The 27,206-nt window shown below is 45.2% G+C and overlaps 1 protein-coding gene and 1 gene segment (V, D, J or C); both read right to left on the bottom strand.

The window, feature by feature from the left end:
- Positions 1–7,283, bottom strand: part of LOC106556236 (immunoglobulin lambda variable 5-39-like) — a 69,078-nt gene extending 61,795 nt beyond the window's left edge. The window contains 2 exon segments of the V gene segment in view: positions 6,802–7,120; positions 7,208–7,283. Coding sequence covers positions 6,802–7,120; positions 7,208–7,253 — 365 coding nt within the window.
- Positions 1–27,206, bottom strand: part of LOC106552091 (immunoglobulin lambda-1 light chain-like) — a 140,351-nt gene that overhangs the window by 35,308 nt on the left and 77,837 nt on the right. The window lies entirely within an intron of this gene.

The raw sequence follows: 27,206 nt of genomic DNA, 5'->3' as shown, positions 1-27,206 counted from the left end.
GGGAAGGGGATACAGATAAGGGATAAAAAAGACGAACAAAACAATACACAATTTCAAAGCACACAACAACCATACCATTCGAGGGGGCGGGGGCAAAAGCTCTTTAGCCCCAGGCCTGTCGGAACAGCCAGGTTTTAAGGGCTTTGCGGAAGGCCTGGAGGGTGGTGAGGGTTCGAATCTCCACGGGGAGCTCGTTCCAGAGGGTCGGAGCAGCCACAGAGAAGGCTCTCCTCCAGGTAGTTGCCAGCCGGCATTGGCCGGCGGATGGAATTCGGAGGAGGCCTAATCTGTGGGATCTAATAGGTCTAGTGGAGGTAATTGGCAGCAGGCGGTCTCTCAAGTAGGTTTTGGTCTCAGTTCCTCCTGGGTTTGTATCACTGTGGAACGCATGAGCAAGATAATGGCAATCAGCACGGTAATAATCAGCCCCATCTTCTGGCTGGTTTGGGGCACAAAGTGGGACGTCTTTTGGGACGATGTTCAAATGAAGATTCAAGTCTTGGAGTTTTCTCTTCGAACACTTTGCTTCCTGTTAATGACTGTTAAAACTTCTTTTACAACTTCCTTTATGGTTTTTTTTTCACAGCCTTGTGACTCTGCAGCTGCTGCTCCTCCTTGCAGCAGAGGTTTTTGTTTCAGTTCCTCATAGGCTTGTATCACTGTGGAACACACTACTAGGGTGATGCCATGCACCACAGTAATAATCAGCCTCATCTTCAGCCAGGACGCCCCTGATGGTCAAATACCATTTATTTTGGTTGCTTTCCTTGGAGGCAGAGAAGCGGCTGAGGTCCCCAGAGGTGGCGGTTGCACTGTTGTTGTAACCATAAAGGAGTCTGGGAGGACCTCCTTCTTTTTGTTGATACCATGATTGCTCATAAGATGTTACTTGTCCACTGCCTGGGGAACAAGAGATTTTGACCGTCTCTCCTCGGGAAGGTGACATGGAGGATTCCTGAATCACTGTAGGCTGAGAACTGGATGCTGGGGAAAGAGAAAAGTGCTAAGTTCATGTTCTTTGGGAAAGATCCTTGACCTGGTGGTCCTTCACTCACCTGTGCACCAGATCCCAAGAAGGACAATGAGAGATGCTCCCAACATGTTGAGAAATCCTTGAGCTGCCGGAGATCGAGACCCTGTGTCAATGCAAGTGAACTTTATCGGGGGTTCCTTAAATCAACCCTCCTTGCTTGCAGAATCATTTGCATGCCTAGCTCCTCCTCCTGCTCTCCTGACTTTTCATTGGCCCATCAAAGGGGAACTTTCAGACAGGTGATGCTTCTGAATTTCCTTGCCTGAAGTTATCAGAGCGATGCTGTGATCCTGGGCTACACAAATAAGAGCCCGTAGTCATGTCCCATTCAAGCTTTGACCATCTCTGACCCCGCTTAGCTTTTTTAGGATCATCCATGTACAAGCCTGTGTATAGATGGATGTATCAGGTCATTGGTCTCAGGTGGCGGTGTGAAAATAAAGTTCATAACGTCAATGTTCTGAGTTAAGAACTTGGGCTTCAAGGACAGTAGTGATCCTTCTGGATTCCAGAAATCTTATGTCACAATGAACTGTGAAAATGTTTAATGGGTTTGTTAAAGACTGTGGAATAATGTGGAAGATGTCCTGCAGGTGATCCAAGAGTGGAGAAAATCAGCCAAACACGAATCTTTCCTTGAAGGACTAAATATCCCATTAAAAGTAGATATCTAGGGAGGAATCAATGATTTGGGGAACACAGTGGACGTCTTTGGGGAATCTGGCCACCATGAAGAAGAAATTAGACCAGAAATGAAGGTTCAACTCTTGCCTTTTTTTCTTATAACTCTTCATTTGTGTTAAATATATTTTAAGCGAGGAATCTTTGAGAATTTCCTTTAAGCTTCTTCTTGGAGCCTTCTTGCGAATCATAAGTCACTGCAGCAATCCCCACTGAGAGATGCAGAAAGCTTGAAAGAAAAGGGACGATAATCCTTCTATGGGTCCAACTTCTGTCTGAAAGGAGCGTTGTGCTACCTATGTAGCTTAGCTGGAGAGAACCTCATTTTGTGTTGAGGGAGGGAAGGCCTTCAGAATTCATAACTTGTGGAGTTCTCCATGAGTAATGTGTAGGGTTCATGGAAGGATTATTTGACTCAACCATGACATGAAGGACAGCCTCTTTCTGCTACTCATAAAGAAGAGGAATCTTCTGTCTCAACTTGAGAGAAAAGGGATGTTGCTTGAAGATTTGAGATCACTCAAAAGACTCTTGAATGCTGTTGCTCTTTCTTCTCTTGGAGGTTTTTGTCTCAGTTCCTCCTTAGTTTGTAACACTGTGGAACGCACTACTAGCACCATACCACACAGCACAGTAATAATCAGCCTCATCTCCTGGCTGGACATCCCGGATGGTCAAATACCATTTATTTTGGCTGCTTTCCTTGGAGGCAGAGAAGCGGCTGAGATCACCAGAGCCGGCAGTTGCACTGCTGTAGTAATGATAAAGGAATGTGGGAGGACCTCCTTCTTTTTGTTGGTACCATGATTGGTCATAAGATTTTACTTGTCCGCTGCTCAGGGAACAAGAGAGTTTAACCGTCTGTCCTTGGGAAGGTGACATGGAGGATTCCTGAATCACTGTAGGTTGAGAACTGGATCCTGGGGAAAGAATAATGGTCTAAGTTTGTGTTCTTGGGGTCCTTACTTGGGAAGGTTCTTGTACTGACTGGTCCTTCACTCACCTGTGCACCAGATCCCCAGAAGGACAATGAGTGACACTCCCAACATTTTGAGTTCTTGGGTTGATGTAACTTCTGCCTCTGCTTAAATGTAAATGCCTTTTATTGGGGACTTCCCTTCCCCCCACCCAGGAGCCATTTGCATACTCTGCTCCTCCTCTTGCTTTCCTGACTTCTGATTGGTTCATGATGGTTCTCGAACTTGCATCTTTTTTTAAAAAAATGGCTAAATACTTGAATATTCCATTAAAGGAACATGCCCCCTTGTTCATGTCTAGGCAGAAAGTGGTTTGGGGGCACAAAACAGAAAACTTTTTGGCATCTCTGTTCGATGTGCAGGAGGAATTATACTAAAATGAAGTCTGAAGCTTAATACCTTTCTTTGTGTTAAAAGATTTCCAAAGCATCTTAGAACTTCCTTTATGTTTCTTCTCGCACATGGAGGTGTCAGTGAATCTCATGCTGCAGAAGGCTGCAGTCATCTCCACACTGGGGTTTGGAAAGCTTGAAAGAAGAATGGCAATGATCCTGCTATGGGTTGAGTTGAATTGTGTTTTTCAAAATTTTTAAGAACCTTTTCTGTAGTTGTGGCCTGCTTTGTGGGAGTGGCTTGCTGGCCATGTGACAGGGTGGGAGTGGCTTGGCAGTCATGTGACAGGGTGGGAGTGGCTTGGCAGTCATGTGACTGGGTGGGCATGGCCAATTTGTAAAATGTGGTGGAACTCACTTAACAACGCTCTTGCTTAGCAACCAAAATGTTGGCTCAGAAATTCTGGCATTTGAAGCACGCAAGTCTTAAAGCTGTCAAGTTAGAAGACACTTGCAACCCTAACCCTTTAGAAAAAATCCCCAGGGGTTTTCAAACTTGACAGTTTTAAGACTTGTGGACTACAACTTCCAGAATTCCTTCTCTCGGTCTTCATCTTGATGATGTGCGGACGGGTGGGGAGAGGGAGCTGGAATGGGTTTTAAACGGCACGGTACATATTTTATTTTGAAGTCATGTTTAAATACAATCAAATTAAAATTATTAAATCAAAACAATCTAAAATATAAACAATCAATGGGGCTACCCTTGAATAGCGTTCGGAGACTGCAGTTAGAGAGTTAGAGAGATATGAGAGTGATATTGGGTGCACTGAGGTACACCCACATTACACCTGTCCTCCGCGAGCTGCATTGGCTACCAATTGGTCTCCGGACGCAATTCAAGGTGTTGGTTATTACCTTTAAAGCCCTACATGGCTTAGGGCCAGCGTACCTTTGAGACCGCCTACTGCCACATACCTCCCAGCGGCCAGTAAATCCCACAGATTGGGCCTCCTTCAGATGCTGTCAGCCAGACAGTGTCGGCTGGTGGGCCCCTGGAGGAGAGCCTTCTCTGTGGCTGCTCCGACTCTTTGGAATCAGCTACCCCCAGAGATCTGGACCATACCCACTCTCATGGCCTTCAGGAAAGCTGTAAAAACCTGGCTGTTCCAGCATGCCTGGGGCTGTTGACCTCACTGTTGAGGTCCAGCCCCGATTAGAATGAATGTATGTGGTGTTGTGATTTTAAACCGTTTTTTTTTCTTGTTATGTGTTCGTTATGTGTCTTTTTCTTCTTCTCTTTTTTGTAAGCCACCTGGAGTCCTTCGGGATTGGGCAGCATATAAATTTTATAAATAATAATAATAATAAATAATAATGTCCCCCCCCCCCCTCAGCAGGCTGCGATAAAATTATCAAACGTTGACTGGTCCGCAGCGATAAAAAGGTTGGGGACCACTGGACTAGAAGACCTCCAAGGTCCCTTCCGACTGTTGTTCTGTTATCTCTGTCTGTTACTCATCATGAACCAGCCAGCTTCACTGGGAGAAATCTTTGAGAATTTCCTTTAAGCTTCTTCTTGGAGCCTTCTTGCGAATCATAAGTCACTGCAGCAATCCCCACTGAGAGATGCAGAAAGCTTGAAAGAAAAGGGACGATAATCCTTCTATGGGTCCAACTTCTGTCTGAAAGGAGCGTTGTGCTATCTAGGTAGCTTAGCTGGAGAGAACCTCATTTTGTGTTGAGGGAGGGAAGGCCTTCAGAACTCATAGCTTGTGGAATTCTCCATGAGTAATGTGTAGGGTTCATGGAAGGATTATTTGACTCAACCATGACATGAAGGACAGCCTCTTTCTGCTACTCATAAAGAAGAGGAATCTTCTGTCTCAACTGGAGAGAAAAGGGATGTTGCTTGAAGATTTGAGATCACCCAAAGGACTCTTGAACGCTGTTGCTCTTTTTTCTCTCGGAGGTTTTGCCTCAGTTCCTCCTTAGTTTGAAACACTGTGGAACGCACTACTAGCACCATACCACACAGCACAGTAATAATCAGCCTCGTCTCCTGGCTGGACATCCCGGATGGTCAAATACCATTTATTTTGGCTGCTTTCCTTGGAGGCAGAGAAGCGGCTGAGATCACCAGAGCCGGCAGTTGCACTGCTGTAGTAACAATAAAGGAATGTGGGAGGACCTCCTTCTTTTTGTTGGTACCATGATTGGGAATAAGATGTTACTTGTCCACTGCTCAGGGAACAAGAGAGTTTGACCGTCTGTCCTTGGGAAGGTGACATGGAGGATTCCTGAATCACTGTAGGCTGAGAACTGGATCCTGGGGAAAGAATAATGGTCTAAGTTTGTGTTCTTGGGGTCATCACTTGGGAAGGTTTTCTTACTGCCTGGTCCTTCACTCACCTGTGCACCAGATCCCCAGAAGGACAACGAGTGACACTCCCAACATTTTGAGTTCTCGGGTTGATGTAACTTCTGCCTCTGCTCAAATCTGTGCCTTTTATTTAGGGCCCTTCTCTTCCCCCCACCCAGGATCCATTTGCATACTCCTCCTCTTGCTTTCCTGACTTCTGATTGGTTCATGTCCCTCAACATAGGGGATCATTCATGCAGGTGATGGTTATTTATTTCCTTGCATCAAGGGGTCTCCATGGAGATAGGATGCAGTGGTTATTCAGGTGTTGTTCTACAAGTTGATCAAACTGAATCCTGTTTGCTGCATCCAGAATGGAAGCAAGGTTGGGGCATTCATTATTCACTCAAGATTTCCTTGGGTTGTTGTTAGGTAAGCTCCCCGTTGGGAGAGCGAGTACGTTCAGAGAAGCATTGTGAGAGTATTGTTGGAGAACACATAAACCAGCATACAGAGACATTGCAGTTTAAGGAGGCTTTTATTTTTGTGGTAATAGAGGTATCAGAGTCGAGTAAACAGTCCAAGTCATACACGGATAAGACAGTCAGTCATCAATGTCTTTCAGTTAAGGGATAATCCAAATAACATAGTCCAGTATCATATAATCAGTTCAGCTCATGGCACTTCCAGCTTCCAAAAACACTGAGATCAGATCAGCCCAGCATCTAACAAATAGAGAGCTAACAGTCATTCTGGCTCCCTCTAATGGCCGATTGAAGAATACAGCAACCAATCACATTTTACAGTATGATTTAAAGAAACAAGTAAAGCATTGCTATATGATTTATATATTGCCAACCCAACCATCAGAATTATATTCCTAACAATCCTATTCTCCAAAACAAGACAAGAAGCAATGGGTGGAAACTAATCAAGGAGAGAACCAACCTAGAACTAAGGAGGAATTTCCCAACCGTGAGAACAATTAATCAGTGGAACAGTTTGCCTCCAGAAGTTGTGAATGCCCCAACACTGGAGGCTTTTAAGAAGATGTTGGATAGCCATTTGTCCACAATGTTGTAAGTATAGGGCCTTCTGCATGAGCAGGGGGTTGGACTAGAAGACCTCCAAGGTCTCCTCGAATTCTATTATTCTGTTATTTTACTTATTCATTACATTTCTATGCCAGCCATCTCACTGATAACAGCGATTCTGGGCAGCTGATAATATGAGAAAATGTAAGAAAGGGTAAGAACTGAATTAGAAAATCGAACAGAAAAACTTTTAGTTGCTGGAGGTAGCTCTGAAGCTGAAGAAGGAAAAACCCATGGTGAGATTTTGCTTTTTAGAAGCTACCAGCTGTAGAGACGGGAGGCTTTTGTCTCACTTCTTCATTAGAAGATATCACTGTGAAACGTGCTGCTGTGCCAGATAGCACAGTAATAATCAGCCTCGTCTTCAGCCAGAACTCCAGAAACGGTTAAATAACCAGCATTGGTGGAGGTTTCTTTGGAACCAGAGAATCTAGAAGGAACTCCAGAACCTTGTCCCTTGTCAGAATCTGTGTGGAACTGCAAGAGAAAACGTGGAGGACCTGAAGTCTTCTGCTGGTACCAACGTATCCTGTAGCTTCCAATACTGATGCTACTGCCCAAGGTGCAGGCGAGTTTCACCGTGTTTCCTGGGGACACTGAGGCTGACGGAGGTTGAGACACCAGACTTTGCGAAGTTGCTCCTAGAAGAAGAAAAGAGAAAAGTTTCACAAGCGTTCCGATCATGAGTTGTGGTCCTTGGGGAGAAATTCCATGTAACATGATCTCACCTTCACTCCACACTACCAAGAGACTAAGGAAAAGAGCCCAGGCCATATTGATGAAGTTTGGTGACCCAGAAGAACAGTAAAGAGATCCACCATGGAGAGGATATTGTGTGTCCTTGTCTTTTATATCCATCTTGCTTGTTTTGGTGGAGAAGAAAAACTCCTCCTTCATGTTAATGAGATGCTACTTGAATGGCTCCTGAGATATTGAGATTGAATGCTTCTCCCCCTAATTTGGTTGGCTGCTTGTCATTCTGGCTGCTTCTCTCTCTCTGGTGAGACATATATTATTGATGTCTTGATCACTGAAGAACAATTATGGAATGCTTTGTTGTGTTAGAAGGGACTGAAGCATCACAACAAGCATAGAGACTAGTCCATGGATCAGACAATGAAGATGACTGCATCTCATTTGGGATTTGGATTTAATCAACTGATGTGGGGTTGGAACATAGAAGAGTAGAGTAGAGTAGAGTAGAGTAGAGTAGAGTTGAGTTTAATATAATAGCAATAGCAATAGAATAGAATGAATAAGAATAGAACAGCGTATAGAATAGAATAGAATGAATAAGAATGTAATATAATATAAATTAGAATGGAATGAATAAGAATAGAACAGAATATAGAATATAATAGAATGAATAAGAATAGAATGAATAATAAAATAGAATGAATAAGAATAGAATATATAATAGAATAGAATATATAATAGAATAGAATATAGAATAGAATGAATTAGAATAGAATGAATAAGAATAGAATATATAATAGAATATAGAATAGAATAGAATAGAATAGAATATAGAATGGAATAGAATGAATAAGAATAGAATAGAATAAGAATAGAATAGAATAAGAATAAGAATAAGAATAAGAATAAGAATAAGAATAAGAATAGAATAGAATAAGAATAGAATAAGAATAGAATAAGAATAGAATAAGAATAGAATAGAATAGAATAGAATAAGAATAAGAATAGAATAGAATAAGAATAAGAATAAGAATAAGAATAAGAATAAGAATAAGAATAAGAATAAGAATAAGAATAGAATAGAATAGAATAAGAATAAGAATCGAATCGAATCGAATCGAATAGAATTCTTTTTTGGCCAAGTGTGATTGGACCAGTTGCAGGCGGTATGCCTTGGTAAGGGCGTACCGGTGCCTACCCAGAGCACCGGGTACTGTTCTGGTATGGTGCTCTGGAGGGCCCGCTGACCTGCCCGAGCTCCTTACCTATATTTGAACTCTTTGGGGTTTCCGCGCACGGAGCACACGGCGCCTCTTGCGATGCTCTGCTGAGCAGCTGGAGCCTCCCGGAGGCGTCACAAGAGGTACGTATGCATGCACGGGCTCACGCACTGTGCCCGTTCATGTGGTGCACGCCGGGCCCCATTACAATGGGATCCGGAACCCACCACTGGATTGGACACAGAAGGAATTTGCCTTTGTGCGTATAATCTCAGTGTAGATAAGGAGAATAAAATACATTCATCAAGAATAAAAAGATACACCACTTAGGGATAGTCATAGCTTACTAATAGGCTATCACATTGTATTAGGAAACAAATAAAAACAATAGAAATTGAAAGATAGAAGGAACATGGTTATAGTCATAAATGGAAAGAGATAGATACTAGTAAGGAAGAGAAGAATAATAGTAATACAGTCTTAGCAAATTATTTGACAGTATTGTGGAAATTAGTTGTTAAGCAGAGTGATTGCAATGGGGGAAAACTGTCCTTATGTCTAGGTGTTCTGGGGGGAAGTGCTTTTTTTATTTTTAGCAACGCTGTTAACAGCGAACATTGACGCTTAGCTCCCAGCTTAGTTTCCATCCATTGCTTTTTGTTCTGCTTTCAGGTGCTTTGAAGAATAGGCTGACTCCTTCTTCCTCGTAGTAGCCCCCAAGATATTGGAAGACTGCTGTCACGTCGCCCTAATCGTTCTCCTTCTAGTCCTCCTATTGATATGAAGCAGCAAACAGTTTAAACAATACAATAGCAGACTTGGAAGGTACCTTGGAGGTCTTCTAGTCCAACCCCCTGCCTAGGCAGGAAACCCTATACCATTCCAGACAAATGGTTATTCAACATCTTCTTAAAGACTTCCAGGGTTGGGGCATTCACAACTTCTGGAGTCAACTTCTGTTCCACTGATTAATTGTTCTCACTGTCAGGAAATTCCTCCTAAATTCTAAGTTGCTTCTCTCCTTGATTAGTTTTCACCCATTGCTTCTTGTTTTACACTCAAGTGCTTTGGAGAATACCTTGACTCCCTCTTCTTTGTGGCAACCCCTGAGATATTGGAAGACTGCTATCATGTCTCCCCTAGTCCTTCTTTTCAATAAACTAGACATACCCAGTTCCTGCAATTCATCTTCATAAGTTTTAGTCTCCAGTCCCCTAATCATCTTTGTTGCTCTTCTCTGCACTCTTTCTAGAGTCTCAACATCTTTTTGACATCGACCAAAACTGAATGCAGTTTCTTGAAAGCTTGGTTCACATCTCCATCTGATGGTTCTGAATAGTATTAGATGCTCATCTCCAATTTTTTCCTATTCTGGAGAGATCCTGAAGATGGCAGCAGAACCAAAGAGATGCCAAGGACAGTTTTCATCTTTGGTCTTCCCGGAAATAAAACAGAGGATTACAAATGGCAAGGATTTTTTTTTTTTTTAAGGCTCACAGCTGCTAGTGGAGCTCAGACGTGAAGGCTATTTCTAATGCTTCCAAGCCACTTGGGAAGAAAAACAGAAGTGAAAAAGTCTTCTGCTACCCAGATACTAAAAATAGTCCCTGGGGAATAAACACCTTTGGCTTAGCAGAAGACAAACAGAAAAGATCTTTTTAAAGGAAAAAACCCATCAAATAAACATTTGTGACTATATATAGTCCAAAGTGGAAATCATGAAATGAACATTTGTGAATATATATAGCCAATCTGACCACCTTATCAATACAATTTTTCAAAAAAATAAAGGATAAAGGTAAAGGTTCCCCTCGCACATATGTGCTAGTTGTTCCTGACTCTAGGGGGCAGTGCACATCTCCATTCCAAAGATGAAGAGCCAGCGTTGTCCGAAGACGTCTCCGTGGTCATATGGCTGGCATAACCAAATGCTGAAGGTGTACAGAACGCTGTTACCTTCCCACCAAATCTTTCTGATTGACAAGCTCAGCATCTTAGCCACTGAGCCACCACGTCTCTCAAATAAAGGATATTACTATCGAATTGTATAGTATCGTACAAAGATATTCGTAGGCAAAGGATGGATTTCTTGGGAGCCTGTGCAGGTGTCTGCCATAAAATGATTTTGATAAACTAGACAGTATTTGGTAATAAAAAAGGTCTGATTTTTCTCATTTTTGAATTGCAGAAAATTGAGTAGGCTGACCAAATTCTTCAAGGAATCCATCCATCCATCCATCCATCCATCCATCCATCCATCCATCCATCCATCCATCATCATCATCATCATCATCATCATCATCATCATCATCATCATCATCACCATCATCACCATCATCACCATCATCATCATCATCATCATCTCTCTCTGTCTCTGTGTTTCACTCTCATCTTCCATCATTTATCAACCTGTCAACCTATCTACCTATGAAACAGCTTCCTCTACATATTGAAATTAAAATATTAAATAATTTGAAAGCTGGCATTGCAGGACAGAATGTTCCTTCCTTCCTTCCTTCCTTCCTTCCTTCCTTCCTTCCTTCCTTCCTTCCTTCCTTCCTTCCTCCCTCCCTCCCTCCCTCCCTCCCTTCTTTCTTTTTTCTTTCTTTCTTTCTTCAATGAAAGGAACAGAAAACAAAAGGATCACAGCGGTGTGAAATTATGAACTCCCCAGAGATACATGGGATTTTCCTAAGTGAACTATAACTACTGTGAAACCACATAACTTTTGAAGCTGAGCTTTTTTGAAGCTGAACGTTTGAAGCTCAAACCACAGGAAAACACCAAGCCATTCTCTAAGGACAGCAAAACCCACGAGTCTTACACTGCGTTGTTTCAAGGGAGTAGATTTACCATCACCTTTGGCTCTTCTTCTTCTTGATTTGGAGGTTTTTGTCTCAGTTCCTCATAGGCTTGTATCACTGTGGAACACATTACTAGCACCATACCACACAGCACAGTAATAATCAGCCTCGTCTCCTGGCTGGACATCCCTGATGGTCATATACCATTTATTTTGGCTGCTTTCCTTGGAGGCAGAGAAGCGGCTGAGATCACCAGAGCCGGCACTTGCACTTCTGTAGTAACGATAAAGTAATGTGGGAGGACCTCCTTCTTTCTGTCGATACCATGATTGGTAATAATTTGTTACTTGTCCGCTGCTCAGGGAACAAGAGAGTTTGACCGTCTGTCCTGGGGAAGGTGACATGGAGGATTCCTGAATCACTGTAGGATTGGAACTGCATCCTGGGAAAAGAATAATGGTCTAAGTTTGGTGTTCTTGGGGTCCTTACTTGGGAAGGTTCTTGTACTGGGTGGTCCTTCACTCACCTGTGCACCAGATCCCCAGAAGGACAATGAGAGACGCTCCCAACATGTTGCAGACCTTCTTGGGCTTCTGGTGATTGAGATCCTGTGTTAACGCAAGAACCTTTTATTGGGGGGCTTCTTACATCAACCTTGTTTTTCCCCCAGGGCTTATTTGCATGGTTTGCTCCTCCTCCTCCTTTCCTGACTTCTCATTGGTTCATGTGTCCCAATCGAGGGGCCCCTTCGTACAGGCGATGCTTACTTATTTTCTTGCATGAAGGTTTCTCCTGAAAGTTAGTAGAGGATTTTGGTTTGTTAATGCCCTAGGAGTGGATTATCTTGGATCCTGTTTTCTACACCTGGCATGGAGGCAAAGTGGGTGGTTTGGGCCAGTCACTACCCTCAACTCTTCCTTGGCATCTAAGAAAAAAACCATCCTGGAAGAAGAGGGTGGCAAGCAGTTCTCCCTCTCCTCAATTTATTCAGGGTCAGCTAGATTCAACCTTTCTGTTATTTCGTCTATTAGTCACAGGGACGGTGGGATAAAATGCTGCTGCCATTCCTGCTTCTAACTGTGATGTTGGGAAATCCTTGTTTTCAAGGGTTAAGGAGTTGCTCCAAGTCCCATCCAGCCTTTGAATCACGAGAAACGTTTGCTCCTCTTACACAGAGACTTAGAGAATCAGTTTTGTTTAGATGCCATCAGATTTGACTAAAGTCGATGTTTGTGCATTGCTTTATCTTCAGCACATTGCAGTGTGTGTGTGTTTGCATGGGCAGATTTGATTTTGTGTTTCAGAGACAGTGAGAGAGCGAGAGAGTGCCAGCGAGCGAGCGAACAAGAGAGAGAGAGACACACACGGAGAGAGCCAGACAGACAGACAGACAGACAGACACACATCCTCACACACACACAGAAAGAGAGACAGAGACAGAAAGAAAGTGAGAGAGACACGGAGAGAGAGTCAGACAGTGAAAGAAAGACACACACACACACACAGACACAGGCAGAGACACACAGACAGACACACAGGATAAATGGATGGACAGACAGAAGATAAATATGATTATTTGAGAATCCACAGATTGGAATGAATTTCATTGTAGAGTTGTGATGAGCAAAACAGATTAGAATCACTTTTGTTTTTTATCCCTTTTTAAGAATGGAAGCAAGTTTGGGGCATTCATTACTCACTCAACGTATCCTTGGGATGTTGTTAGGTAAGCTCCCCGTTGGGAGAGCGAGTACGTTCAGAGAATCGTTGTGAGAGTATTGTTGGAGAACACACAAACCAGCATACAGAGACATTGCAGTTTAAGGAGGGTTTTACTTTTGTGGAAATAGAGGTATCAGAGTCCATCAAACAGTCCAAGTCATACACGGATAAGACAGTCAGTTATCAATGTCTTTTAGTTACGGGATAATCCAAATAACATAATCCAGTATCATATAATCAGTTCAGCTCATGGCATTTCCAGCTTCCAAAAACACTCAGATCAGATCAGTCCAGCATCTAACAAATGGAGAGCTAACAGTCATTCTGGCTCCCTCTAATGGCCGATTGAGGAATACAGCAACCAATCACATTTTACATTATGATTTAAAGAAACAAGTATTGCATTGCCATATGATTTATATATTGCCAACCCAACCGTTAGAATTATATTCCTAACAATCCTATTCTCCAAAACACTTGAAGACAAGATAAGAAGCAATGGGTGGAAACGAATCAAGGAGAGAACCAACGTAGAACTAAGGAGGAATTTCCTAACCATGAGAACAATTAATCAGTGGAACAGTTTGCCTCCAGAAGTTGTGAATGCCCCAACACTGGAGGCTTTTAAGAAGATGTTGGATAGCCGTTTGTCTACAATGTTGTAAGTATAGGGGCTTCTGCATGAGCAGGGGGTTGGACTAGAAGACCTCCAAGGTCTCCTCCAATTCAATTATTCTGTTATTTTACTAAATAAATAGAGAAAATTGTTGACCATGAGCTGCAGGTTCTCTGGGCAGCTGAGCATGAAGACGAGGACTAGAGGTGACATGATAGCATTCTTCCAGTACTTAAGGGACCATCATGGAGAAGAGAGTGCCAGTCTATTTTCCAAAGCACCTGAGGGAGGAGAAGAAGCAATGGATGGAAGCTGGTCAAAGAGACATCCAATCTAGAAGTAAGGAGAAATTTCCTGTCGGTGAGAACAATGAACCAGCGGAACGTCTTGCCTCCAGAAGTTGTGAATGCTCCATCACTGGAGGTTTTCATGAAATGATTGGGCAGCTGTTGTCACATAACTCTTTGTGTAGGTGTGGCGGTCACCCATGGCCCAGTGCATAACAGGGCATGCGCAGCGATGCTGAACCACACAGGAAAAAACAAACTCCATAAGCATCCTGAAAGTTCGTAACATAACATCCTGACAGTTCACTCTAGATATGCCTTACCCAACGACTCCAGGATATGACCATATATAGACAGAACTTCCCTGAGCAGTAGATTAGCAATTGTAGTTTTACAGGCTGTCTTTAATCACATGTGATTGCTCCTCCTGCCTTTGTCCTATCTCAATAAAAGGGGCTCCCAGGGTCCAATCTGGGTCGTCCCATCCCGAGAAAGCTCGTGTCCGTGTCTTTTCTCAACATTGGCCTCATGGGCGAACCATGGGTACTTCACATTTGGTAGCAGAGGATGGTTACTTCGCATTTGGTGACCCCGACGAGATTACCTGTGTCGCCAGCCCTTCACTCACCCCTGACTGGGCAAAGTCTCGCAAGCAGGGCTGGTCGTCAGCGAACGTAGCACCCTCCCAAATCGTGAGTATGGGCTGGGGCTTCTCGAAGGCTCAGACTGCGCACCTGCAGGAACTTCGGGATATCGTTAAATCCTCCAGTGCAATCTCTCAAGCGGCAGGTCGCCTGCTTCCCATTCCCCCGAAAAAACATTTCCTCTCTCTATTGGCTTACATCTATAAGAATTGTCCCATTTACCCTGAGAAGGGCTCTCTTAAAGTCTCCTTATGGATCAAATTGGGTATTTATTTCCATGAGGAACCTCGAGCCCCGCCGGAAGTTCTCACTACTTGGAGACTTCTTGTAAAATGCCTTCAAATTCATGAGGAAGACATGCAGGGAGCTGCTCTTAAGCCCTCGGAAACAACTCCCCCGCACTATGAGGAGATCGCCCCTCCTGCTGGCCATTCGATGGCCCTCTCCGAGACCCCACCAACTCCCCTGGCCCTTCCGGAAGAGAAGATGTTCCCTCTCCCTTCCGCCCCTTCCCCTTCCCCGCAAATGTGGCACAGCGCTCTCCAGGACACCCTGCACAATGCTTATAATCAAGGGGACATCCCTTTAGAGGACTAATCCTGGGGCATTCAGCCAGCCCCACATAAAAGGCTGATGCTGTTATGTCTGTTTCTTATTTCAATCTCTTGGCAAGTGAATCTATTGATGCTCCAATGCCTGGCTCTTCTTATTTTCTTCCGGTGATCCCAGCTATCTCTCTTCCATTACCCCCTACGATGCCTCTCTTAGTCTTTCCTCATCGTGATTTCATGTCTCAAGGAGTTCTTGCTACTCCCTTTCTTACTGACTCTTCTGATTTCTCTTCTGTTGCTTTGATGACATTTTCATGCCTGAGCACCTGAATTTTTTTCACAGATGTTTCACAGAGCAATTGATTTATAGGATCCGAATTGGAACGGAATTTGGTGATGTCGAAGCTGGGCGCGTGTGGCATGTGGATCATTGGAGTGGAGAAAAATGGTAGCGTGTGTGTGTATGTGTTTGAGGGAGCGAGGGCTCCGGTAAGGAACCTGCGCATATTTAGGAAAGTAGGTAAATTATGGGGACAGGTTGTTCAATAGAGAGTAAAAAGAAAGTGATGAAAGAGTGGGAGAGAGGAAGAAAGAAAAAGAGTGAAAGAGACAGAAAGAGACAAAGAGGAAGAGGAAAGAGATATCCCACAGCCCTTACAATACCCCAGTGTTTGTTATGAAACAAAAAAGATTGGCTCTTTTGAAAACTGTTCCCCTGCAATGGCACACTCCTTATTCCCCTCTCTCGCTTCCTCAGGCCATGACTATTTTTGACTATTTTGTTTCCCACATCCGAAGTCATCAGCCCTTCCCTGGGCCTCTCCAGGAAGGCAATGATGTAGCTGACGCTGCAGCAGCGGCTGCTGCCAACTCTTCTTCTCTTTTAACCTTGACAGCTCCCACTCCTTGGGAGAGTCATTCCTATTTTCATCAAAACAAGAAAGCGCTCATAAAACCATTTGGCATTACTGCAAATGAGGCCTCTGCCATTGTTCAGCAGTGCCCTACCTGTAGCCAGCAGGCAAAATCCCACCCTATGGGGGTAAACCCCAGGGGGACAGAGTGTTGCCAAATTTGGCAAATGGATGTTACCCAATATCCTCCATTTGCCCCTTGGAAATATTTATGTTTCCATTGATATGTATTCAGGCTACATTATGGCATACCCCCAAAGGGGTGAAGCCACCAAACATGTTATTAATCATTGTATTCGGACGCCCAAAAGAATTAAAAACAGACAATGGCCCCACTTACACAGGTGCAGCCTTTGCTGCCTTTTGTAACCAATGGGGCATTGTGCATAAATTTGGCATTCCTTATAACAGCCAGGGTCAGGTGTTGGCTGAGCATGCCAACCAGACATTAAAACATGCCCTGGACAGATATATTGGCAATAGGGGAAAAATGCCCCCTGGCCTCCCAGCAGTGCAACACATGCTTAACCTTTGCCTTTATACCCTGAATTTTTAAAATCTTACCGGCAGCCCACCATCCTCAGCAGTGACTCATCATTTTGCAGCTTCACCTACTGCAGACACCTCCCGTCCACCTGTTTACTATCGCTGCTTGCCTGACTTGACGTGGTGGGGACCTGCTGACCTAATTACCTGGGGAAGGGGCTACGCTGCAATCCAACTAAAAGACAAAGTTCTTTGGATTCCAGGATGGCACGTAAGACCATATTTGCCAAAACCACCTATACAACCACCTACACAAACACAGAAGCAGCCTGACCATGACCAACCAACAGGAACCACAGCTTGAGGCTGTCTCTGTCTCTGACCTGGAAAACAGAGCAGAGCACCCTTCACCCTCCACTCCCCTGACCGGCTGCCCCGTCTTTCGCCGCAGGTCCCCCTACTATGTGTTTGGTTGAATGCTACCTGTTGTCATTATTTGAACCAGTCCGGACAAATTGAAACCAGTGTGGAAAAATTACATGATACCGTTCAAGCAGTTAGACAAACATATAAGGCCTCGGACTCCTGGTGGGATTGGATGACCTCTTGGTTACCAAATTTTAGCTGGTTGGGAAATGTTTCCAAGACCGTTATAACCCTTGTTGCTTTGCTGATACTGTTGTGCTGCTGTATTCAATGTGTACCCTCTTTATTAACTATGTGTAAGAATATACTCTCTAGCTTGGCTCCACAGAAGAATATTCACATTGTCAACCACATGGAGTTACATGAACAGTCAACCCCTTCATGGGGAAAAATCCCTTCCGCATGCCCAGCGACGAAGAGGGATTTGCTGTTTTTTAAAACAAAAACAGTGGGGATGTTGGAATCCATTCCGGGTGTGTGTGTGCAGGGCAGTTTCTGCTGTCTGAAACACACATACACAGGGATGCAAAAACATCGCACCAGAAACATCTTTCCGGCCTAAATGGCCAGGACTCACTATGCAGCCTCATGTAACATGAACTATGTGAGCCAGCTACTCCCACACATGCCCTTTCTCCCCCCTATGCCATGCAGCTTGTAACACATGCCCTTTCTTCCCCCTATGCCATGCAGCTTGTAACTTTCTTTTTTTTTAAAAAAAAAAATATAGTTTTTATTAAACATTACCTTTAAAAAACAGAAAAACACAATACAGCGACATAAATACAACGACATAAACAAGACAAATCATACATAACAATATAAAGTAAAACATACAGATACAGATACCGTTTTAGACATACAACCCCCCCTCCCCCCCCACGGTGACAGTCATTCACAGCCCAGTTTTTCTTTCTTTCCTCAATTATTAGATCTCTAAGCCACATCTTCTCATTGCAAGATTCAGGGATCTATTACAGTACTTATGTTAACTTTCCCCATTTTAAGTCCCTGCTGTTCTCCTAGTCGCCCACATATACCATAGGTTCCAGCTAAGATAATGTTCTGTTTCTCCTTTGTCCCTCAGCCAACCCGTCATTCTATCCATTTCTGCACATTCGTAGATCTTTTTAATTAATGCGTCTTCCGGCGGTATAGTGGTGGATTTCCAAAATTGTGCATAGGTTATTCTTGCGGCCACAATTATATGCAGGCTCAAATGCCATATTGAACTACTTATGTTATCTGGTTTGATGCTTAGTAACAGGTTCTCAGGTCTCCATTCAATGTTTGCCCCGGTAACCTCTTTTAACCATTTTTTAATCCTTTTCCAATATTTCGTGGCCTCAGTACAGGACCACCAAATATGGTAGAATGTGCCATCCTTTCTTCCACATTTCCAACACAATGGAGATAACCCAGGAAACATCTTAGCTAACCTCGTTGGGGGGAAGTGCCACCTATAAACCATCTTGTATACGTTTTCTTTGAATGCAGTGGAGGTTGTAAGTTTAATGGTCTTACTCCATAGATCCCACCATTTGCCCATTTCAATTTCATAACCTAGGTTTCTCTCCCATACTGTTAGAAGGCTTTTGTCCATCTCTTCATTAGTATCGTGGCAGGTCAAAAATTGGTAGATCTTCGATAACATTTTTTTGTCTCCACCAAACAAGATCTTATCTAGCCCCTGAGGGTTTGGGTAGATCCCGAAACGTGCCTTATCACTTTTAAACCTGTTTCTAACCTGTAAATATTCCCACCATTCCAAATTCCTGCCCTGTTGCTCTAATTCCATCTTTGTTTTTATGTTGCCCTCTTCTGTCATAATATCTTTATATGTTATGTTTCTTGTCCAATTAAATAAACTCAGATGCGTTAAGGCTTCTAATGGTGCCAACCAACACGGAACCCTAAGATAATATTTTTTCCTCATTTTTTCCCAGACCCCCATCAAAATCTTCCGAATATAATGTCCCATGAAGTACCTATGGGGGGTGTCTCTTTCTTGCCAGAGGGAGGCATGCCATCCCTGGGGGAGGTCATGTCCCTCTATAGCCAATAGGCGCCTTCTATTCAGCATCACCCAATCTTTCACCCATGTCATGATTGCTGCGTTATAGTATGCTTCCCAGTTGGGTACTCCGAAGCCTCCCAGTTCTCTGCGTTTTTGTAAAGTTTGGGCTTTAATTCGTGCTTTCTTGCCTTGCCATATAAACTGTGTCACTATTGTCTCCAAGGATTTAAAAAATTTTTTGTCCAATTTAGTTGGTGCCGTTTGAAACAAAAACAAAAATTTTGGTAATACATAAGTCTTGACTGTCGCGATCCTGCCCATCAGAGACAATTGTTTGCTACTCCAATTAGTCATATCTTTGGATACCTGTTGTAGTAATTTCATATAGTTATCTACCTTGATAGAGGAACATCTCTCCGTCAGCCAAATTCCCAAATATTGTATTTTGTGGGCCATGTTGATCCCTAACAGGCTTTGTACTTCCCTTTTCTGGTTCAGAGTCATATTTTTAATTAGCAGTTTTGTCTTCTCTTTGTTTATACGTAGCCCCGCTATCCTACCGTACTCTTCTATTTTACATAAAAGTTGTATCCCAGACTCCATAGGGTCCTCCAGGATAAAGACAAGGTCGTCGGCGAAAGCCTGGACCTTGAATTCCTGAGCTTTAACTCGTAACCCTTTAATTTGTGTATCGCTTCTCACTATTCTAAGAAGGGGTTCTAATGTGAGGATAAACAGTAGGGGGGATAGCGGGCATCCTTGTCTTGTGCCTTTACCAATCACAATGTCACCTGCCTCTTCTCCATTTACCAATATTGTCGCGGTTTGTCGTACATAAATTGCCCGAATTGCATTTAAAAAACTTTCTCCAAACTTCATGTTTTCTAGTTGTGACAACATAAAATTCCAATTTACCCGATCAAAAGCCTTTTGTGCGTCAAGAAACATAAATGCCACTTGTTTATCTGGCCGAGCTTCATAATATTCTAAGGCATCCAAAATAATTCTGACATTGTCTTTCAAATGCCTTGACGGCAGGAAGCCATTCTGATCCGAGTGTATAAATTTGTTAAGGAAAAATTTGAGTCTATCTGCCAGTATAGCTGCAAAAATTTTATAATCCACATTCAAAAGTGAAATGGGCCTATAGTTTTTAATTTGGGTACGGTCAGCTCCAACTTTAGGCAAAAGGGTTATATAAGCCTCGGCCCATGATTTCGGTGCAATAGAGTCCGTCAAGACAGCATTAAATATTGCTATCATCTCCTGTCCTAAAATTTCCAAAAAAGATTTATAGATTTCAACTGGCAAACCATCCATGCCAGGAGTTTTGTTGTTTCCCATTTTTTTAACTGCCTTTTCTAGTTCCTCTAATGTTATCTTTTGGTTCAGTACCCCTTTTGCTTCATTTGAGATCTTGGGTAGATTTGCATTATCTAAAAATTCCTTAATTTGGACCTCAGAAACTTCTTCCCTACTATATAGTTGCTGAAAAAAGCCTTGGATAATTTCCTGTTTCTCCCCCTTGGTTTCTACTAATTCCCCTTTACTATTCTGCAGTTGAGCTATATGTCTGCTCTCTCTTTCTTTTCGAAGTCTATAAGAGAGCCAGCGACCTGGTTTGTTAGCATGCTCAAAAGAGTTTTGCTTAATCCCCCTAAGTTTTCGGGCGACATCCTCCTGGTCTAAAAGAGAGATCCCATGCTTAATTCTAGCCATTTCTTCTTTTTTCCTATCGTCTAGTGGGTTCTGTTGCAAGGCTTTTTCTACCACCTCCAGTTTAGTTACCCATTTTGCCCTCTCTTCTAATTTTTTCCTGTGGGTACCTATTGTATGTTTAATAGCTAGGCCTCTCATATAAGCCTTGGCCGTATCCCAAAGTATTTGTGGGGTTACTCCTTTCCTATTTTCTTCAAAAAAAAACCTCATTTCCCTTTTAAACATTTGCTGAAATTCTTGTTCTTTCACTATCTTGTAACTTTCTATTCCCCCTTTGCCCACCCTTTGCCATGATGTGATTTTCTATTGGTTTATTTGTAGAATGCTGTGATTATCCCTGTCATCCGAAGTATAATCCAGTCCACAGTGGAGGGCATGGTACAGAAAAAGAGTATCAACATGGCTTTAACAGGCCTTGATGCGCAGCAACAAAAAGCACTGTTGACAGCCCTGTCAGATGAAGAGGCAGATGAAAAAAAATCTGCGCATGTGCGGGCTTGGAATGGCGACCGGGCTTTTTCGCTCTTTGTAATCTGGCGAAAAAGTACTGAGAAGCCTTCCAAACAGCCCGCAAAGTTTTCGGAAAGAGCCTCTGGGTGAGCTTAAGATCTCTAGAACTGAAGGACCAGAAGGAATTTTGGAATACATCGCTCCCGAAGGCTTGTTTTAGCCTTCACAGCGTTCAGCAGCTTGAACCATCTAGCTGCGCGAGGGCGGCGACGGCGACGGCGACGACGCACGGACGGTTGGTGTCTTTCTATCATCTTGGATACCTGGGTGCCCCTGGGTGCCCTGGTCGTCGTCTGCCCGACCTGGTGAGCCCACTAACTTTATCTGCGAGCCCCTGGTCCTGGAAGTCGCCCTAGAGCAGCGGAACGGTGGCAGCGGGAATTGGATGAAAAATGGCTGCCTGAGCTTTTCGCTCTCGCGAATGGAACTCCCCCGCTGTTCTTTTAGATTAAGCAGTGTGGGGTCTGGAGAGGAACCCTGGATTTTTACCTACAGCCTAGAAAGAAGGAGCGGTGAGCTTGGGGATTTATAATTGGCTGTTACCATCTTTTATTACTACTACCATCTTCCATTGCCCTAAAGAGGAGGGGAAACTATCGTGGCTTGGGTGAGCGAACTGAGCGGCGATCTAGCCACCACCATCATAGCTCGCCTGAACGCCCACCCCTCCCCTATCTTGTGCTGTTGTGCCTACCTCTCTCGCCATTGTAGCCTCTCCTCTTATCCTCCCGTGTGTCGGACAATTTCTTTCCCTGCCTGCCCCTGCTGCTGCGGAGCCTTGCCTGCCTGTTTCCCTGTTTTTTTCATCAATACGAGTTTTTCACTGCCTGGCCTGCGACCATCGGCGTTGGCCTGGAACAGCCGCTCTTCTCCACCGCTTGCTACCACTGCTGCCCTGGAACACCTAATGTGAGCAGCGACCACCTGATTTAACACTTGACACCTTATGGTGTATATACTTATGGTGCATTCGGTTTGGGGAAAGGAGTGATAGAGGATGACAGCTTCAGGGACAAGGACTTGGCGTTTTAAAAACTGGTCACCAAGCTGGCACCCTCCCCTTCCCCCTTTCAACTGGTTCCAGCCATTTTTAGACTTTAAACATCTAGACTTTGGCCCTCCCAGGACTTTAGGAGAGGGGGAGGATAAGATATCCCCCTGCACATCATCCTTATATCTCCTATGGACCGTTATTGATGATTATTCTACGCTTTATCTTGACTTGGAGGGTGTGAGACTGCAAAGCTGGTGCCTGTTAATATCTGGGGCTTACGCTTTGCCCCCCCTCCATCTACAACCATTCTACATAATACGGACCTTGGACCTTGGCCTTGGATCTTTCTGGAACTTGGAGGAAGGGAGGTTGGCTCTTCCGGAACTCATAATTTAAACTCTGTGTCTGCGCAATTTTCATCGGGTATGCTGAGTGTATGGGATTGAATGTGTTAGTATGAAAGACCCACTTTTAGTATTATTATCGCTGTATCTTTTCTGTGTTTTTAACTATATTGTGGGGACTGTTTGTGTGAGTGTCTGAGTATGTCTGATTCGGAGGACCTGGCGGGGTATGCGGGGGCCATTGGGGTGGTTGGGGGAATTACATCCACGGGAGAGAGTCGGAGCATTGCGGTCATAACAGGGAGAGGCAGATACGGCGGGGACTTTAGGGCTGGCCATTACCGGGGAAGGAGGGTTCGCTAGATCACAGAGATCCCTCCTTCCGGCCCTATGAGTCCCACTCCAAGGTCAGATGGCGCGAGCAATCAGGACCCTGGTCTCAGGCTGCTGTCGCTAAATGCCAGGTCTGTTGTTCATAAGGCTCCCCTCGTCCGGGACTTGATTGTAGACGAGGGGGCAGACCGGGCATGTATTACTGAGACATGGCTGGGCACGGAGGGAGGAGTCCCCCTCGTAGAGATGTGCCCAGACGGATTTCAGGTGCTTCATCAGCCGAGAGCCCAGGGAAGGGGTGGCGGTGTGGCTATTGTAGTCCGGGAGTCTTTAGCACCTCGTAGGATCCCTGCTCCGGAGCTTGCCGGGTGTGAGTCCCTACTAGTGAAGTTGGACCTCAAGGGTCAAGTGGGCTTGCTGCTAACGTACCTGCCTCCCAACTGCATTGCAGCAGCCCTCCCCTCGCTCCTCGAGTCAGTAGCCGAGCTAGCAATTGAGTTCCCTAGACTAATGGTTCTGGGGGACTTCAATTTGCCTTCGCTCGGTGAACACTCTGATGGAGCGCAGGAGTTCATGGCTTCCATGACAGCCATGGGCTTGACCCAGGTAATCCGAGGCCCTACCCACTCAGCGGGGCACACACTCGACCTCGTATTCCTCTCGGAGCAGTGGAGTTATGATCTTGGTCTGAGGGGAAATGAGACCATTCCCCTGTCGTGGTCAGACCACTACCTACTGAGGCTAGACTTCTGGAGGCCAAACCCCCACCGTAGGGAGGAGAAACCGACCAGGTGGGGGTTTCCGCCCCAGGCGACTTATGGACCCTGTTAGGTTCCAGACGGAGCTTGGGGTTATTCCAGATGCTCTCGCCCACAGTTCGGCGGAGACTCTTGCTGCGGCCTGGCACTCGGCAGCATCAGGGTCTCTGGACCGGATTGCGCCACTACGGCCCCTCCGGGTCAGCGGCTCACGGAGGCCTCCTTGGTTCACTGAGGAGCTCCGGGAGATAAAGCGCCGGAGGAGACGCCTAGAGCACCTGTGGAGGTCCGATAGGTCCGAGTCGAACCGAGCACTGTTGACAGCATGCACCAAGGAGTACATTCGGGTGTTAAGAACAGCCAAAAGATCACACATTGCCTCCTTGGTAGCGTCCGCCGAGTCCCGCCCAGCCGCCCTGTTTAGGATAACCCGCTCCCTCCTAAATAGGAGGGAGACGGGGAACCCCTACAGGGTAAGGCTGAGGAGTATGTTCAGTTCTTGGTGGACAAAGTTGCTCGGTTTCGATCGGACCTGGACTCCACTCTTGCAGATCCAGCCGAGACACAAGGGAATGATTTGGCAGACCATCTCTGGGTTGAGTTTCAGGATGTTGCCTCCGGGGATGTGGACAAGGCTATGCAAGCTGTGAGAGCCTCCACCTGTATACTGGACCCGTGTCCCTCCTGGCTGGTTGCCAACAGCAGTGAGGTGACACGAGGCTGGATCCAGGCGGTTGTTACCGCCTCTCTTCGGGAGGGGTACTTCCCCACCGCGCTGAAGGCGGCGGTGGTGAGGCCCCTCCTGAAGAAACCGTCTTTGGATCCAGCAGTTCTTAATAACTACCGTCCAGTCTCCAACCTCCCCTTTGTGGGGAAGGTTGTTGAGAAGGTGGTGGCCTTCCAGCTTCAGCGTACCTTGGAGGAAGCTAACTATCTTGACCCCTTCCAGTCCGGCTTCAGGCCCGGTTACAGCACAGAAACCGCTTTGGTCGCATTGACCGATGATCTCTGGAGAGCCAGAGATGGAGGCCATGCGTCCATCCTGGTTCTCCTTGACCTCTCAGCGGCTTTCGATACCATCGACCATGGTATCCTTCTGCGACGACTGCGGGAGGTGGGGGTGGGCGGCACTGTTCTGCAGTGGTTCTCCTCCTACCTCTCGGACAGGTCGCAGTCGGTGTTGGTGGGGGGGGAGAGATCATCCCCGAGGCCCCTAACTTATGGGGTGCCGCAGGGCTCGGTCATATCCCCCCTGCTATTCAACATATACATGAAACTGCTGGGCGAGATCATTCGGAGGCACGGGATAAAATACCATCAATACGCGGACGATACACAGTTGTATCTGTCCGCCCCGTGCCAACTCAATGAAGCGGTGGACGTGATGAACCGGGGCCTTGAGGCTGTTAAAGACTGGATGAGAGCTAACAAACTGGTGCTCAACCCGGAAAAGACCGAGTGGCTGTTGTGTTTTCCTCCCAACAATTTGGCTAATGTTCCATCAATCAGGCTGGGGGGGGGGGAAAAATTTATACCCCTCAGACAGGGTCCGCAACTTGGGAGTCCTCCTGGACCCACAGCTGAGTTTCGACCATCACTTGTCAGCTGTGACCAGAGGGGCATTTGCCCAGGTTCGCCTGGTGCGCCAGTTGCGGCCCTACCTGAACCGGGAGGCCCTCACAACAGTCACTCGAGCCCTTGTGATCTCTAGGCTGGAATACTGCAATGTGCTCTACATGGGGCTGCCCTTGAAGAGCATCCGGTAACTTCAGCTGGTCCAGAATGCGGCCGCGCGAGTGATCGTGGGTGCACTGCGGTTCGCCCACATAACACCGATCCTCCGTGAGCTGCGCTGGCTACCTGTTGATCGCCGGGTGCACTTCAAGGTCCTACTTACCATCCACAAAGCGCTCCATGGTAGTGGATCTGGCTATTTGAGAGACCGCCTTCTGCCAATTACCTCCCTGCGTCCCATCAGATCGCACAGGGTAGGCCTCCTCCGAATCCCATCCGCCAGTCAGTGCCGACTGGCGACTACGCGGAGGAAAGCCTTCTCAGTTGCAGCTCCGACGCTATGGAACAATCTCCCCGTGGAGATCCGTACCCTCACCACCGTCCAGGCCTTCCGCACGGCCCTCAAGATCTGGCTATCCCATCAGGCCTGGGGATAGGACTTACTCTCTCCCCGCCCGAATGCTGAGTGAATGTTGTGGGATAAATTGCTGCTGCCATTCCTGCCTCTAACTGTGATGTTGGGAAATCATTGTGTTCTTTTTTTTTAAAGTTTTTATTGTGTTTATTAATGAAGAACACATACACACAAGAATCATCTTTCATTACATCTTGCAAAAAGCGTATCCATTTGTTACAGGTACATTTCGTGCGTTTCTTCCACAATCCCATATATTTCATACAGTTTAAATTGTACATTTTAGAATTTATATATTTTGCTATCACTATACCACCATTTTCATTTAATAAGATTTTAGGGACACAGCCACCTACTGGCATTATTTCTTTTTTCCAGTCTCAATAAATCTGCCGTAACTTTACACACGCTTCTGTCCATTTTATTTTTACTAGTAAAACACACCTGCTTGTATTATTAAATATTATCCATTAACATTTCTTTGTTATTGCTTTTTTTTAATTAATTTTTTTTATTTTGTTACTTAAACAACACATGCCCACACCAGTGGGGGGGGGGAATCAAAACACAGAGAAGACAAAAAGAACAAAAAACAAGGCAGGAAAAAAAGGAAAAACAAAAGAAAAAACAAAAACAAAACACAGGTATATATTATAAAAAAGTATATCAGCTGGTTACAACATGTTTTGGTGCGTCTCTTCCATTAATTCATATTAATTCAAATATCTTAACTCAAATGTTTACCATATTGACATCATTATACCTCCACTTTTAGTTGACTACAGTTATTTAAACATCCTTCATCCTTAACTATGCCAAAGTTTAGTTTAGTTTTTTAGTTTATTGGAATTTGTAGGCCGCCCTTTTCCCTGAGGGGACTCAGGGCGGCTCACATAAACTAGGGAGGGGGGAGGATACAGACAACAAAATAGAGACAAATACTAAAATGGTAAACAACATACATTCATCATTCGGGAGGGGACTATCCTTATCCCCAGGCCTGACGGGCGAGCCAGTTCTTCAAGGCTGTGCGGAAGGCTTGGACGGTGGAGAGGGTGCGGATCTCTACAGGGAGCTCGTTCCAAAGGGCCGGGGCTACTGCTGAAAAGGCCCTCCTCCTCGTAGTTGCCAGCCGACACTGGCTGGCCGATGGAATACGGAGGAGTCCTAACCTATGAGATCTTATTGGTCGCAGGGATGTAATTGGCAGAAGGCGGTCTCTCAAGTATCCAGATCCACTGCCATGAAGGGCTTTATGGGTGATTAGTAGCACCTTGAAGCGCATCCGGAGATCGACAGGTAGCCAGCGCAGCTCGCGGAGGATAGGTGTTATGCGGGTGAATCGAGGAGCACCCGCAATCACTCGCGCGGCTGCGTTCTGCACTAGCTGAAGTCGCCGGATGCTCTTCAAGGGCAGCCCCATGTAGAGCACATTGCAGTATTCCAGCCTAGAGATCACTAGGGCCCGAGTGACTGTTGTGAGAGCCTCCCGATTCAGGAAGGGTCGCAACTGGCGCACCAGGCGAACCTGGGCGAA

Source organism: Thamnophis sirtalis, unplaced genomic scaffold (genome assembly GCF_051295495.1).
Source record: "Thamnophis sirtalis isolate CommonGarterSnake01/CBP01778 unplaced genomic scaffold, rThaSir2_p1.2 scaffold_2, whole genome shotgun sequence".
Lineage (NCBI taxonomy): Eukaryota > Metazoa > Chordata > Lepidosauria > Squamata > Natricidae > Thamnophis > Thamnophis sirtalis.
Note: the sequence above shows the minus strand (reverse complement) of the source record. Positions and strands in the feature narration are given on the sequence as shown.